The following is a 13,136-nucleotide window of genomic DNA, read 5'->3' on the forward strand; positions in this document are numbered from 1 at the left end:
ATATAATGACTGCAGTCCACAATCAGATACACCGTTTTCCATCCATGCACTTAAATGTTAAGAAATGGAGGATCTATAAGATTGCAGGAACCAACAGCCCCAATCAGAACTGAAGCTTCATCGTCCTTTTTTATAACTTAAAAAATCCAACTTTGTTTGTCACCCTTAGGGAGAACAATACATTCTACAGGGGTTATCTATAGTCTACCTAGCAAATGTGCAATTCATCAGGTCCATATGAAAGCACTGTGCAGGGAGCGCTCTCTCCCTGAGAAGTCCTGTTACTCTTTCCAGCAAACCCACTGCCCGAGCTTTCTCCCTACAGTAGTTTTGCCTTTGCTGCCACAATAGACTTCTGAAACCTATTTCCAATTCCTGCAAGCTGGGGTTTTTGAGTTTATACACAATGCTCATCCTTCTTAGAAGCGCTTGTATCAAAGAGTGGTAGCACTGCCAACCTCAGAAAGGCAACAAGAAGCAGCAAACGTATGTATGTTTTTACATGAGTATTATGTAGGCCAGTCACCTGATTTTTGAACTCCTAATACTCATCTTACTGTTAAAACAACTAACCTTGCCAAGTCTCCCAACAGCATGACCGTTGTGTGCACACAAGCGTAACCCTTGAGCTTCTGAAATTTCTTTGCGGCTGCTCCTCCTTTCTTTGAAAACAGTATCAAGAGCTTCTTTCCTACGCAGCCATGTGAGAGGAGAGCTCAGCATGATCCCTGCCACAGCTCTCATTAACCACTCCTCTCCAAGAGTGGAGAAAGGCAGCCAAGCTGAAGATATTCCCCCTCCCCAGCCAAGGCCAAAAAATTCACCAAGACCAGAGCTTCTCCAAGCAAAAACAACTCTAACAGGGCCAAAGTCAAATTGCATCACAACCATTTCCCACCTGCCTTTTCATCAACAAAGCCTGAGCCTGTGCCACTGAAATCAATGGTCATTTTATTATGGACTAAATTGGAAAGGAAGAAATGGGAAGAAGGGACAAGAACAATAAAAAAGCCTGTATTTCTAAGTTATAGTTCTCACAGATAGGCTAATTGTATTCCTGTTTATGTAAGTCACTATTTTCTTCAACAGTGCAACTAGTTGGCCATAAAATGAGTATATTGCATGTATTCATGCATGTAGAGGGGAAAAAAAAAAGATTTTCATACATTTGGAAAACCCATCTTTGCAATGGGGAGGCAAGAACTTACAATATATTAAGCAAATAACTTGTTTCTATCACAATATGATCCAGGCGGTATTTGTCATTCTATCCTTTATAGATTAATTTTTATAAAGAGCACAAAGTAGGTATTTCTTTCACCCGTATTGAAAAAAACCTCCATTAACAAAACAAAACAAAACAAAAGGCAAAACTTAGGTCTAAACACATTTTTGTGATTTTAGGAGTAAAACATTCCTAACCAATCATCAGCATCCACCCCTGGCTCTAAGGCTCACAGGTTCATCTCACTGCCACTGAAGCAGCCTGCAAAACTGTGGGCTAGCACGGCTGACAACTGCACCAATCCTGCCCCTTCCTACCCAGATGGGTGAGACACTGCACTCCACCACAGGTAATGTCTCTTCTCTCCTTACAGCTGAAGCATCAGCTGGCAGCCTGTACAGCAACGCAGGAGCTGGCATGCCAGCATGGAGTTAACATTCCACCTTGCTCAATACATTGTTTTATGCTCCTCCACAGAGGCTACCAGAGAGCTTGCCTGCTAGCGAAGCTGCGCTGCTCGTCAGTTGGCAACCGGCTCATAACCTGGAGCAAGAAACATGCTCTGCGTAGAAATAGAACCGATTATTCTTGTTGCTGGTGTAGATGCCTTTTTTATTATTACTAAACTGTTGATTACCCACTTCTCAGGTTGAAAAATGTTTCCTTTTATTTTTTACTTTCCCCTTAGAAAGAGATGAATAAGAGAAGAGATTTTTCAGAAGTCTACATTTAATGCAAAACAAGCAGGACCTTTTCTTCTTTTATTAAACTTTGAAAAGTTTGGATATTTATTGTCTACAACGTGCCTATTTCAGTGATTTCTTTGTAATCATATGGCAAGAATTTGTGATTTAACACTTGAGTGGATCATGGTACAAAACACCCAGGATTTATACTGTTCCTTTCCTTACATCATCCACTTCGGTAACCAGTACACACACACAAAAAAATTCCATCTTCAGTTGTTTACGGACCTTCCCTCTCTCCCTCTCCCTTCAGAAGTGTCAGTTAAGCTGGAAGACAGAAATATGCAAAAGTTGCCACAGTTTTATCACCAGACCCCACCGAACACTCTGCTGCTCACTGCTCCTTTTCCGAGCTTTAACAGTGACTTTAAAGGAGGACGTATAGCTAGCTACCTCTAGTCTCCACTACCCGGCATCGCTTTGCACCCGTCGCAAATGCTTCACATATCCCAAGTCATTAGAAAGGGATTAGCCAACCCAGCGCCTAACACCGACCGTTGTTTCCCTGACAGCCTAAAGAACCCCATCAAAGGCTCTTTGAGACGCTAAGTCTCTAATCTGGTTCTCCTTCGCTCCGTATTTCATTAAGGCGGCCAGATACAACGGGAGAGCCGTCCCCGTTCGGGGGGAACCCCCATGATCTTTTACAGACGTTTCAATCGGCCGCCGCCGGGAAGCCCTTCAGGGAAGGCAGCCGGCCCCAGCCCTTGTCCCGAGAGCTCGTTCCCGGGCACGGCGCCATTTCCTCCCCCCACGCCGTGCCCCACGACGAGGCGGCCAGGCTCGGCCCCTCCAGCCTCCCCGTCACCAGACCGGCGCACGAACGCGCTAAAGCCGGACTCCCAAGCACCGGCCACCTTTCTCCGCCCCGCCCGGGGCCTCAGGAGAGGTGAAGTGTGCCGGGCCGGGCGACTCGCCAGCCCGCCGCCCTTCCCGCCCGCCGGCCCTGAGGCGACGCCACGCCCCGCCACGCCCCGCCCCGCCCCAACGGCTCAGCGGCCGGCGCGCGCCCCCCGCCGCCGCCGCCGCCGCCACCTGCCGGCCCCGCCCACTCCAGCGCGGTCCCGTCTCCCCCTCCGCCCCCGCCCCGTCCCGAGTTAGGCTTTCCCGGAAAGGTTCTCTTTCCGGTCCGCCACAGCTGTTCACTTCCGGTTCCGTGCCCCCAACATGGCGGCGGCCCCTGCGCCAAGCGGGATCTGAGCGCTGCGGAGCTCCCCTCGGTGCCGCCTGTCCGCCCCAGCGCCGGGGCCCGCTCCCGCCTTCCCCGCTCCCTCTGTGCGGGGCGAGTCGGGACGGGTGCGGGTGCCGTCGGGAGCGCCGGTCGCCCCGGGCTACCGAGCGGTTCCTGCCCGGGGTTGAGGCGCTGCCGCCGCCGCCATGGCGCCGGTGCAGCTGGAGAGCAACCAGCTGGTGCCGGCTGGTGGGGGCCCGGCGTCAGCCCCGGCCCCGCCGGCCCCCGGGGCCGTGACAGCCGCCGCCAGCCCCGGCTACCGGCTCAGCACCCTCATCGACTTCCTCCTGCACCGGACCTACGCCGAGCTCACCGTGCTGGCCGACCTGTGAGTGCCCCAAATTCCCCCCCCCCGGCCCGGCTGCCAGGGTCAGCAGTGCCGCCTCCCAGCATCCCGGGAGGATGAGGAGGGCTCGCCAGGGATGCTGTCCCGCACCCCGGCCGGGGCTGGAGTGGGGGGAGGCGGTTGTTCCTTCCCCTTGTCCCCCTCCCCGGGGAAGCGCCCTGTGCCCGCAGGTCTGTCTCTGCATCGGGCTGTGTTCAGGGGCCTAGCGAAAGCGGCCGGGTGATCGGTCGTAAAGAGAGAAAATTATTGTGAAGCAACGCAGAGCAGCTGAATGCAGGTCGTCTGGTTAAATGCTTAAGTTTGCCCACAAGTTACTGTCAAAACACCCAACTGTAGTGTTTGTACTGATGTCAACGTGCGTGAAGCTGAAACATGTGAAACTGAGATATTTTCAGGTGCTGAACCTCCTTGAGTTACCTGTGTACTTCTTAAAATACTATTTGATTATTTGGGGGAAATAAGTTATTTACATTTACTTTATGATTTGCTGTGCTGCTGATGTTGTGTTTGAAGTGGCAAAACAAAGGAATGTTTTTGGGCCAAGAAAAACTTTCCTGAAAGCATTTGGACTCTGAATAAACCTGTTTTCCTTTTACTTTGTTTAACCTTAGAGGTTCTTGTGGGGAACCTGTATGTTTTAAGAAGTGACATACAGAACAAATGGAAAAAAATAGGTATAGTTCTTGCAAAATACCATATCTGGTAAGTATGCAAACAGGGTTTTGCTTGACTGGGGGTTAAGAGTGTTCAAACTCTGGAAGGGACGAGGAGTTTTAGAATTTTAGTTTGCTTTGGAAGAACTTTCAAAATGTGAGTTAAGAAGTCTTTCCTGTATGTTTATGGTATGTGTAGGCAGTAGTTGATACTGTGTGTGTTCTTGTAGGAGCATGTGCCTGTGATGTCTTTTATTCTTGTTTTAAGGTGTAGAACAGGTCCTTTTGACTTAAGTACATAACTAGGGTACAAGATAAAATGGGTGCTGTGAACAACACATGGAGAATGCTTTGGGCGCTTGGTGAATCAAAGTAGTTTATAAGCTATGTGATGTCCCCTCCAAAAGCGAAGCGAGCTAGATTTTTCCACTGTATTTCCCCACAAAGCGTGGGTTTGGCTAGTAGAAAGCCCAGCTGGAAAGTATTCTTCTCCTTCCCTCCAAGAAAATGATTTCTCATTCTTTTACCAGCACCAGCCTAGTCCTAGAATAAAAAAATAACTGTTGAAATAAGATACCTGTGATACCCATAGAACACTACAGAAATACAGTCTCCTCTCTGCAGTAGTATCTGTCACGTAGGTCGTTGATAAAGTTCTGGAGTACGGCATTTCTCCACTTTTAGATTAATTAAAAAGGGAAGAGAAACTCATTTCAGGCAAGTCAGGAAACAGCCAATTTTAACACCTGCTGCAGATGTTCTAGGATTGCTACTATGAATTAATTAACTCTAGTCATGGATGCTGAGTGAGAGTCATCAATTAGAAAGCACAGGCAGTGATACTATGTGGCTCCCTAGATTAGCAGAAATCTTGGGATTTCAGCACCCTTTATCAAGCTTTTAAAATTAATTTGACCAGTTCCAGCTTACCTGGTACAGAGTAGTGGCAGGTGCCCTGTGGTGCTATTACACACCTTGACTAGGCTGTTTTCTAGAGCTGTCAAGCTACTTCCTGTATCAAACATGAAATTTCATTGTATTCAGGAAACATTTACAATCATAGAAATTTTAAAATGCTCTTTATAGGTATGTAGAAGTCTTCTACTTAGTGGAAGGTTACTAAAAAACCTTCTAGTAGTCTGAAACGTAATAGAACAGTATATAATAAGCATTTCTTTTTTTTTCTTTTTTTTTTTTCCATTTTTGTTTTTAATATAGGTTACCAAGAAAGACTGATATGGAAAGGTGAGTTACAATAAGACAATCTGTAATGCATGATAAATATAGAACTTTGTTTAGGATGTTAAGATTCATATAGAACTGTTTAAATAAAATACTTTTCTCCTAATTTTAGATTTTATACAAGAAAATAAGACTTGTCTATCTTGCTGTCACTACATAGTTTCAAGATTTTTCTGAACATCAATGGCAATATTAGTTTTTGTTGGCTTTCGGTCTTGTTGTTTGGGCTTTTTTGTTGCACTGTTCTGTAACATACTGTTGCTGTTACAGTAGGTGAACTCTGTTAAGGGCATTTTTTTCTTCATGAATCTTGAAACAATGAAGTGACAGTAAAGCTGATGTGAAAGGTAACTGGAGAACCTAAATAGAGTCTAGTTAGTATGATAAAGAAACTTTTTGTTCAGAAGAAGTAGTTCAACAATGAAAACAAGGTAAAAACCTCTTTTCTTTTGCTTTTCTCCATGTTACCTGATCTTTCTTATCAAGAGCAGTTTTCTGCTTCTGTTCTATGCGGTTTTGAAGTGTGAAGATTATTAGACAGCATATGTAAGAGACCAGAACAGGCCTCTCTCCTCCCCACCCTGCTCCAACCCCACCCCCCAAGATGAAAGAATTTTATTTACTTTTTTGTTTTTTTGAATAAATTTTATGGAAGTTGCAGGAAATTGTTTCCTTTATTTGCATTGATATGCTAATTGACCTAATTTTCTTTGGAGACATATAGCAGCTATGATATTCCTAAGAATATTAATAAAGAATTCTGTGTACAAGGGTGATCATCAATTCAGTTATCTCAAATCTTCCAAAACTCTCATAACATGTTGTGGAATTAATCCCATTTTCAGGGAATCATAACCTGGGGTGATTCCTTGTACCCCTTTTCCTTATGCATAATCTTTTACAAAGAGAAACAATCTGGGTTTTATTGGGTTTTTTTGGTTGTGGTTTTTTTTTTTTTCTTTTTAATTATCACTCTACTTGCTGAGGAAATTACATTCAATATGGGTCCAGAGCTCCCTCGTACAGGGGGAGGGGGGCTTCTCCCATCTAGATGTTTAGCATTTCTTGGTAAAGCTGGAATCTACTTGTGGGGCACACAGGTCTGGGGCGAGAACTTCAGTCCCAATGGATTACAGATAAAAGAAAATAAGACAGCCTTCAATGGTTACAAAGAATGTCCTGTAGTTGAAATTGTCTTGAAATTAAATGTTCACATCCTTGTTGGCTTTGACTTACAACTCTTCTTGGTGAAGTGGCTTTCCAGCTCTTGGAGGGAATCTGTAAGGAATGTAGTTTAATTATCCAGATTATTCTATTTTTCCTAACTTTGAGAGCTGCAATAGCAGCAGTAGTTGGGCTTCAAGCTCTGTTTCTTGAAGCTAGCCTGGTGACATGGCATACATACTTTGGTGAAGTTGTGATGGTATTATCCTCTAATAAAGTTCACATAAAATCTAAGTTCAATTACTACAGTACCTAGCTAAAAGATGCCGTGATAAGAAAAACTGATAGGACGTTATGCATTGTAGTATAGTGTGGCTTTTCTTTGTAAAGGGTCATTTATTAGTTATCAATGACAGGAATAAACTTTTGCAGCAAGAAAGAAGTGGTTTAGTACTGTGGTGTAAAATTAATAGTGCTGAGTTCTGAAGGAAATACGGTTTCTGAAGGAAATTCAGGGGCTTGCTTCTTGATAATGGAGACCTTTTTTTTTTTTTTGCTCAGTATTATTTATCTTTTCCTTTTTATCCTCCAATAAAGTGTAATATGTGGGAAGCTTTTATCTGAATACAGTAACAGCTGTATAAGATTTAACTGGAACTTGGATTATAATGACTTTGCGAGGCCCTGTCTTCTGTTGTGGGGAACAGTTCCTGCTGTGAAGTATTTAAAAGAGAAGTATTGTCAAAATACTTCCAAGAACTATATAAACATACTGTTTTCCTAAAACCAGGCAGTTTTCTTACTGGTTTTGCAGTAGTGCCTGAACAAGACTGTTACTTCTCAAACTTGCAGCAAAGACTCTATCACCTACACAAGATTAAAAAAATAAAAACAGTCAGAACTGTTGTAAAAACATGTTATACATGACTTCAACAGTGCAATTACACACCTAATTTTTGTGGAATGTTGAGTTCCATTCTTTTCTAATGACAAAATTACCATTATTTCACTCCTTTCATCGACACGGATAATAACTTTCATTGGAAAAGTACTTTGGAGATACCTAGTCCAACCCTCTGCTTGAAGTAAAAGACAGTTTCTTTCAGGATGCTCAGGGTCATATCCAGTTACGTTTTAAATATCTTCAAGGATGGAAATCCTGCAACCTTTTTAGGCAACCTGCTTCAGTCTTTGACTGTCTCACTGTGTGTTTCTTTAGAGTTTTCCTAATGTCTAATTAGTTTTTCACTGTTTTAATTTGTGGCTGTTGTCCCTCAGCCTTTTGCACTTTTGAGAAGTCTGGTTCCGTCTTCTCTGTAACACCCCTTTAGATGCTTAAATATGGCAGTAGGATCTCGCCATAGCCTTCTCGTCTTAAGCAGAAGCAAACACAGCTTCCTCAGCCCCTCCTTGTATGTCATGTGTTCCAGCCCCTAACCCACTTCTGTACGGCAGTATCTTTCTTGGCTAGGGAGTATAAAACTGGACGTAGTGCTTCAGATGTAGTCTCACAAATGCCGACTAATCACATTCCTTGACCTAGGCTGCACTGCTGCTAATATGGCCTGTCATTGTTGCAACGGCACGTTGCTGATGCCCGTTCACCTGTCTGCCAGCACCCCCAGGTCCACCTCTGCAGAGCTGTTGCCCAGCTGCTGCGTAGTACCCAGTCTGTGCTGTTACATGAGACTGGTTCCAGATGCAGGACTTTGCATGCGGTTTTGCTGAACTTCATGAGGTTCCTGTCGACCAGTTCCTCCAGCCAGCTGAGGTCGTTCTGTTTGATCCCACCAGCTTGGCATCACCTGCAAACTTCCAAAGAGTGCATTCCTTCACATCATGCAGGTTGTTGATGGAGGTTGATTTTTGGGGGGGGGGCAGTCCAGCATAAGGTCCTGTGTCTATAATGAAGGAATTCAGCAAAATTGAAAGACTTTGGGTTCTTAGTAGAGAAGTAGATGGATGTGAATTCCCAACACAGTTGTCATTCAGGGGTGATTCTGGAAGCAAGATTCTGTCAAGTAGATGTCTTCTGTAACTTTATACATGTGGTATTAATGAAACGGTTACTTGGAATACTGTGTGTAGTTTTATCAATAATTTTCATTATTAAATTGCTTTTTTCTGGTTTTTTTTTTTGGGGGGGGTGTCTACCTTTGATTTCCAGTCACAGAACATCAGTTTGAATTTTTCTTGCTATCATGCTGTTCTCGCCACGGGAGTTTGATTGACATAACTACTAGATTTTAGCAACTTCTATATGGAGTTTGTCTGAGAGCTTACTGGCTTTCTAAAGTCTCACCGTAGACATCTTTCAAATCCCATAAAGTTTTTCTGAATCTTTCAAAATTCTCAACATCTTGTTCTCGTAGTGTGGTTACTATTAGAGCAGTATGTACATACAGCAGCTTGTCCACCACTTGAAATCTTAATATCAGGCTGAATGCCATTCTAAAACATATGCTCTAGAACACAGAGAAGTTATTGGCTTAATGCCCAAGCTCTTGGTTGAGGTTTGTAGTATGTAATGCAAGAAACTGGACCAGATGGTATTAGTTGTGCTTCTGGCCTAAATCTTCATCTGCTACAAGCAGATTATGCTTTACTTATTGCACAAAGAGTTAACCTCATTACACCAACACTTTCAGCAGAAACAGGCTCTTATCTATATTATGAGTATGTGTTTTAGAGATTAGGATCAGAAGGAGGTGCAACTTCTGTTTGCTAGAGGCCAATATCTGTTGCGCTGATGAGTGTTCTTTTTGTCCAAATGCTTTTGTTACTTGTGGTTTAACCCCAGCCAGCAACTAAGCACCACGCAGCCACTCACTCACTTCCCCCCCACCCAGTGGGATGGGGGGAGAGAATCAGAAGGAAAAAGGTAGAACTCGGGGGTTGAGATAGGAACAGTGTAATAGAACAGAAAGGAAGAAACTAATAATGACAATAATAACAATAATAAAATTACAATAATAATAAAAGGGTTGGAATATACAAAACAAGTGATGCACAGTGCAATAGCTCACCACTTGCCGACCGATGCCCAGTTAGTTCCTGAGCAGCGATCCACCACCCCCTGGCCAACTGCCCCCGGTTTTATTGTTCAGCATGATGTCACATGGTGTGGAATACCCCTTTGGCCACTTTGGGTCAGCTGTCCTGGCTGTGTCCCCTCCCAGCTTCTTGTGCCCCTCCAGCCTTCTTGCTGGCTGGGCATGAGAAGCTGAAAAATCCTTGACTTAGTATAAACACTGCTTAGCAACAACTGAAAACATCAGTATGTTATCAACATTATTCTTGTACTAAATCCAAAACACAGCACTATACCAGCTACTAGGAAGAAAATTAACTCTATCCCAGCCAAAACCAGGACATTACTTTAGAAAACTGTATCAGGAAAACATCTTGGGTTTGGGTTGTTTTTTTTTTTTTCAAAGTAACTAGAAAACCATGGTGAAATTAGTGAATTGAACATGTGGAAAGGGAGGAAAACTTCCAAGAACAGTAGATGAAATGGTATTTCAGAGTATATGATATTACAGATCTACATTGTAGATCTGCATGTCTTGTCTAATGCATCTACAATGTAGATCTGTAATGAAGGGGGGAAATCCGGGTATGCCCCTATTACATTCTTTTTTAAGAAAAATAACTTTTAAGACATGGAAACATACACTGCCTCATTTTGACTACCTCATACAAAGCATGGTGGGAGGAATATTGACTATCAGTAGTTTCTCCTTATCCCAATTTCTTTGCAAGGGAGGAACAGAGAGGAAAGTAAAAGGGTGGGAGCTTTTTGTGGTCTTCCCCACCACCACCCCATTTCCTGGCAAAATGGTGGTATATTGTAACATGCTGTGTAAAGGAGTCTTAAATTTGTTTAGTATCCAATTTTTTTAAATTTTTTTTTTAAGTGAATGTCAGTGTAATGTTACTGCCAGTTTCTGTAACCCTTAGGTATATTGCGTTGTCTACTTTCAACTTAATCATAAGCCCCCGGGAAATCCTGTAAAAGGTATAAAAATAGTTCAGTTGAGTTCACTATGGAATTGTTTTTCTTAAAATCAGTGATTAATTCATGTGAGTATGCTTTTTTTGTTTCCCCAGACAGTCTTGGTTGGTTAGAATCCATGTATGGTGTTAGCATTTAGGTATTCATAACAGTGAGCTTTTTTTTTCCCCATATTCTAATCAAACAAGCCATATATTAGTGATGCCTCCATTAACACAATTAGAAGCTATAAGTACAGCTTTTTTTTATTGGCACAGACTTAAATTGCAGCTTTATTATATATCTGAGCACTGGCTTAATGTACATTTGTTTTTTTCCAGAAAAATAGAAATAGTGCAGTTTGCAAGTCGCACTCGTCAACTGTTTGTTCGTTTGTTAGCCTTAGTCAAATGGGCTAATAATGCTGGAAAGGTGGAAAAATGCGCGGTAAGTTAGCAACAGAGTTTGATATGAAATAAGCTCTTAAGTGATACGGGATTTTGGTTCACCCTAACTTCTCCTTATTATAGAAGTTTAAAAAAACAAAAGCCTATTTCATAGGCCAATGAATATTAAATTATAACCAATTTCTTCCTATTTAGAAATTGTATGATTTTGTCTTTTAATAGTTCATGTTCCCAAAAACTCATCAGTGGCAAAAAATGAAAGGCTTGTCTGCACATAGTTTCAGGAGTGCTTTGGGGTTAGGTTATAGGACAGGGAAGATGGTGATCTCAGTGTGTTAGTTCTTACTATCACTTTAGTCCTGCTCTTGGTTAAATAAGAATAAAGTCCAGAATGTTGCAAAAAACAAGCCCAGAGTGATTACAAGCAAGTATGGTTGCATTCCAGTAGCAATCATCAGATAAAGAGCTGTGAGGCTTTACAGATCCTCCACAGCATCAGAAATGGCATGCAGATTTAAAGTGTCCTTGCATACGAATGTAAGAAATGGCCAGAATATTAATTCTTCCTTTGTTTTATAGATGTGATGACTTGAATTGGAAGTGACAGATAAAAATCATCTCATTTGTGTACTAGATGAACTGAATATAAAGGGGCATTGATTTGTGCATTTTTTTGGACACATACCTTTTTTTTTTTTCCTCCCCCCCCCACCTTGTCCTCTGCAGATGATATCAAGTTTTTTAGATCAGCAAGCCATTCTGTTTGTGGACACTGCTGATCGTCTGGCATCGCTAGCTAGAGATGCTTTGGTTCATGCTCGTCTACCTAGTTTTGCTATCCCGTATGCTATTGATGTTCTGACAACTGGATCATACCCGCGTCTGCCTACCTGCATTAGGGTAAATAATGCTACCATATGTCGGGGCCAGGGGAGGGGGAAGGTAATCCCCTGTACAGTATCAAATGCATGTTAATTAAACTAACTGTCTATGTACAAATGGAACTGTCGTTTAGTACAGGCCTAGTGCCAAGTCTCTGTAGTGTCAGTTTCTCTTGCAGAGCACTTCCTATTTGGACAAGTTATGCTTTCCCAGTAAAACATTCTCTCCATTTAAACTAGTTCTGCTCTAGGATGAGTATAGTAGCAACTCTTCTTCCTTGGTTCTTTAAGTATTTGCACATGTTAAGCCACCATCCTAGAAAAATGAAGTGTGAAAAGGAGATACTGACATCTCTTGTTCTTAGAGGTTTTGCCTGTATTTGGAAATTTACTGAAACACCTAACAGCTCTCTGTTAAAATGCAGAGTAACAGGATTTTGTGAAGTAATATAAACAGTAGTACCTGTGACTTAGATCTATAGCTACAGATAAGGATTGGCTTTCAAATCTTAGTATCTAAAAACAAGTTTAGCCTCATGTAAGGCCCTGAATTTATTTAATTGATCCATGTTGAGCAGTTTTATTCAGTGGTCAGTCTTGGGTAAAATGTAATCAACTAGATAACAAATCTGAGTGTAAGATACAAAACTTTGCTCGTGTGTAATGGCCTGTAGTATTTATATTTTGAGACTTCTAGTCTGGTTAGTTTTCACCACCACTACTGTCAATGTATTATACATGTTTGAGATATATAGACTTGTTTGTGTTTATTTTAACAGGACAAAATAATCCCTCCTGACCCAATTACAAAAAGTGAGAAGCAAACCACACTTCATCAGCTAAACCAGATTCTTCGACATCGACTAGTGACTACAGATCTCCCTCCACAGCTGGCAAATCTTACAGTTGGTGAGAACTGGAATTACTTTTTGAAGAATACATTATTGCACGCTGATATAAAATTGTTGCTTTAGTGCTAAAGCAAAGCTAAAAGATAGCTTAAGTGAGACCATTAGGCACACATGCTTCATCTGTGAAGGCTGGGATCCTGTCTCTGTATGACATCAAAATACATGTTTTCTCCTTTTGAAAAATGAGGGCACTGGTAATATTGCTGAAATATTATTTACTTTCAAGAAGAAATTCTGTATAGGTAATGGCAAAGGGTTGTAGACATGGTCTTGCTCTTTCAGCAAATGTGTTATGAAAGAGTCTTAGGCCTAATAATGTAACTGCTTTATCTTAAG

At 42.2% G+C, this 13,136-nt stretch overlaps 1 protein-coding gene across 1 annotated transcript in view; it reads left to right on the top strand.

Moving 5' to 3' along the window:
- Positions 1 to 3,112: 3,112 nt before the first annotated feature.
- Positions 3,113 to 13,136, top strand: part of MED14 (mediator complex subunit 14) — a 37,235-nt gene continuing 27,211 nt past the window's right edge. Inside the window, exons 1-5 of the mRNA XM_030020182.2 lie at positions 3,113 to 3,530; positions 5,420 to 5,446; positions 10,943 to 11,048; positions 11,735 to 11,908; positions 12,669 to 12,798. Of these exons, the coding sequence (XP_029876042.1) occupies positions 3,349 to 3,530; positions 5,420 to 5,446; positions 10,943 to 11,048; positions 11,735 to 11,908; positions 12,669 to 12,798 (619 nt within the window). The 5' untranslated portion in view covers positions 3,113 to 3,348. The remainder of the gene's footprint in view (positions 3,531 to 5,419; positions 5,447 to 10,942; positions 11,049 to 11,734; positions 11,909 to 12,668; positions 12,799 to 13,136) is intronic.

This window comes from Aquila chrysaetos, chromosome 7 (genome assembly GCF_900496995.4).
Source record: "Aquila chrysaetos chrysaetos chromosome 7, bAquChr1.4, whole genome shotgun sequence".
NCBI lineage: Eukaryota > Metazoa > Chordata > Aves > Accipitriformes > Accipitridae > Aquila > Aquila chrysaetos.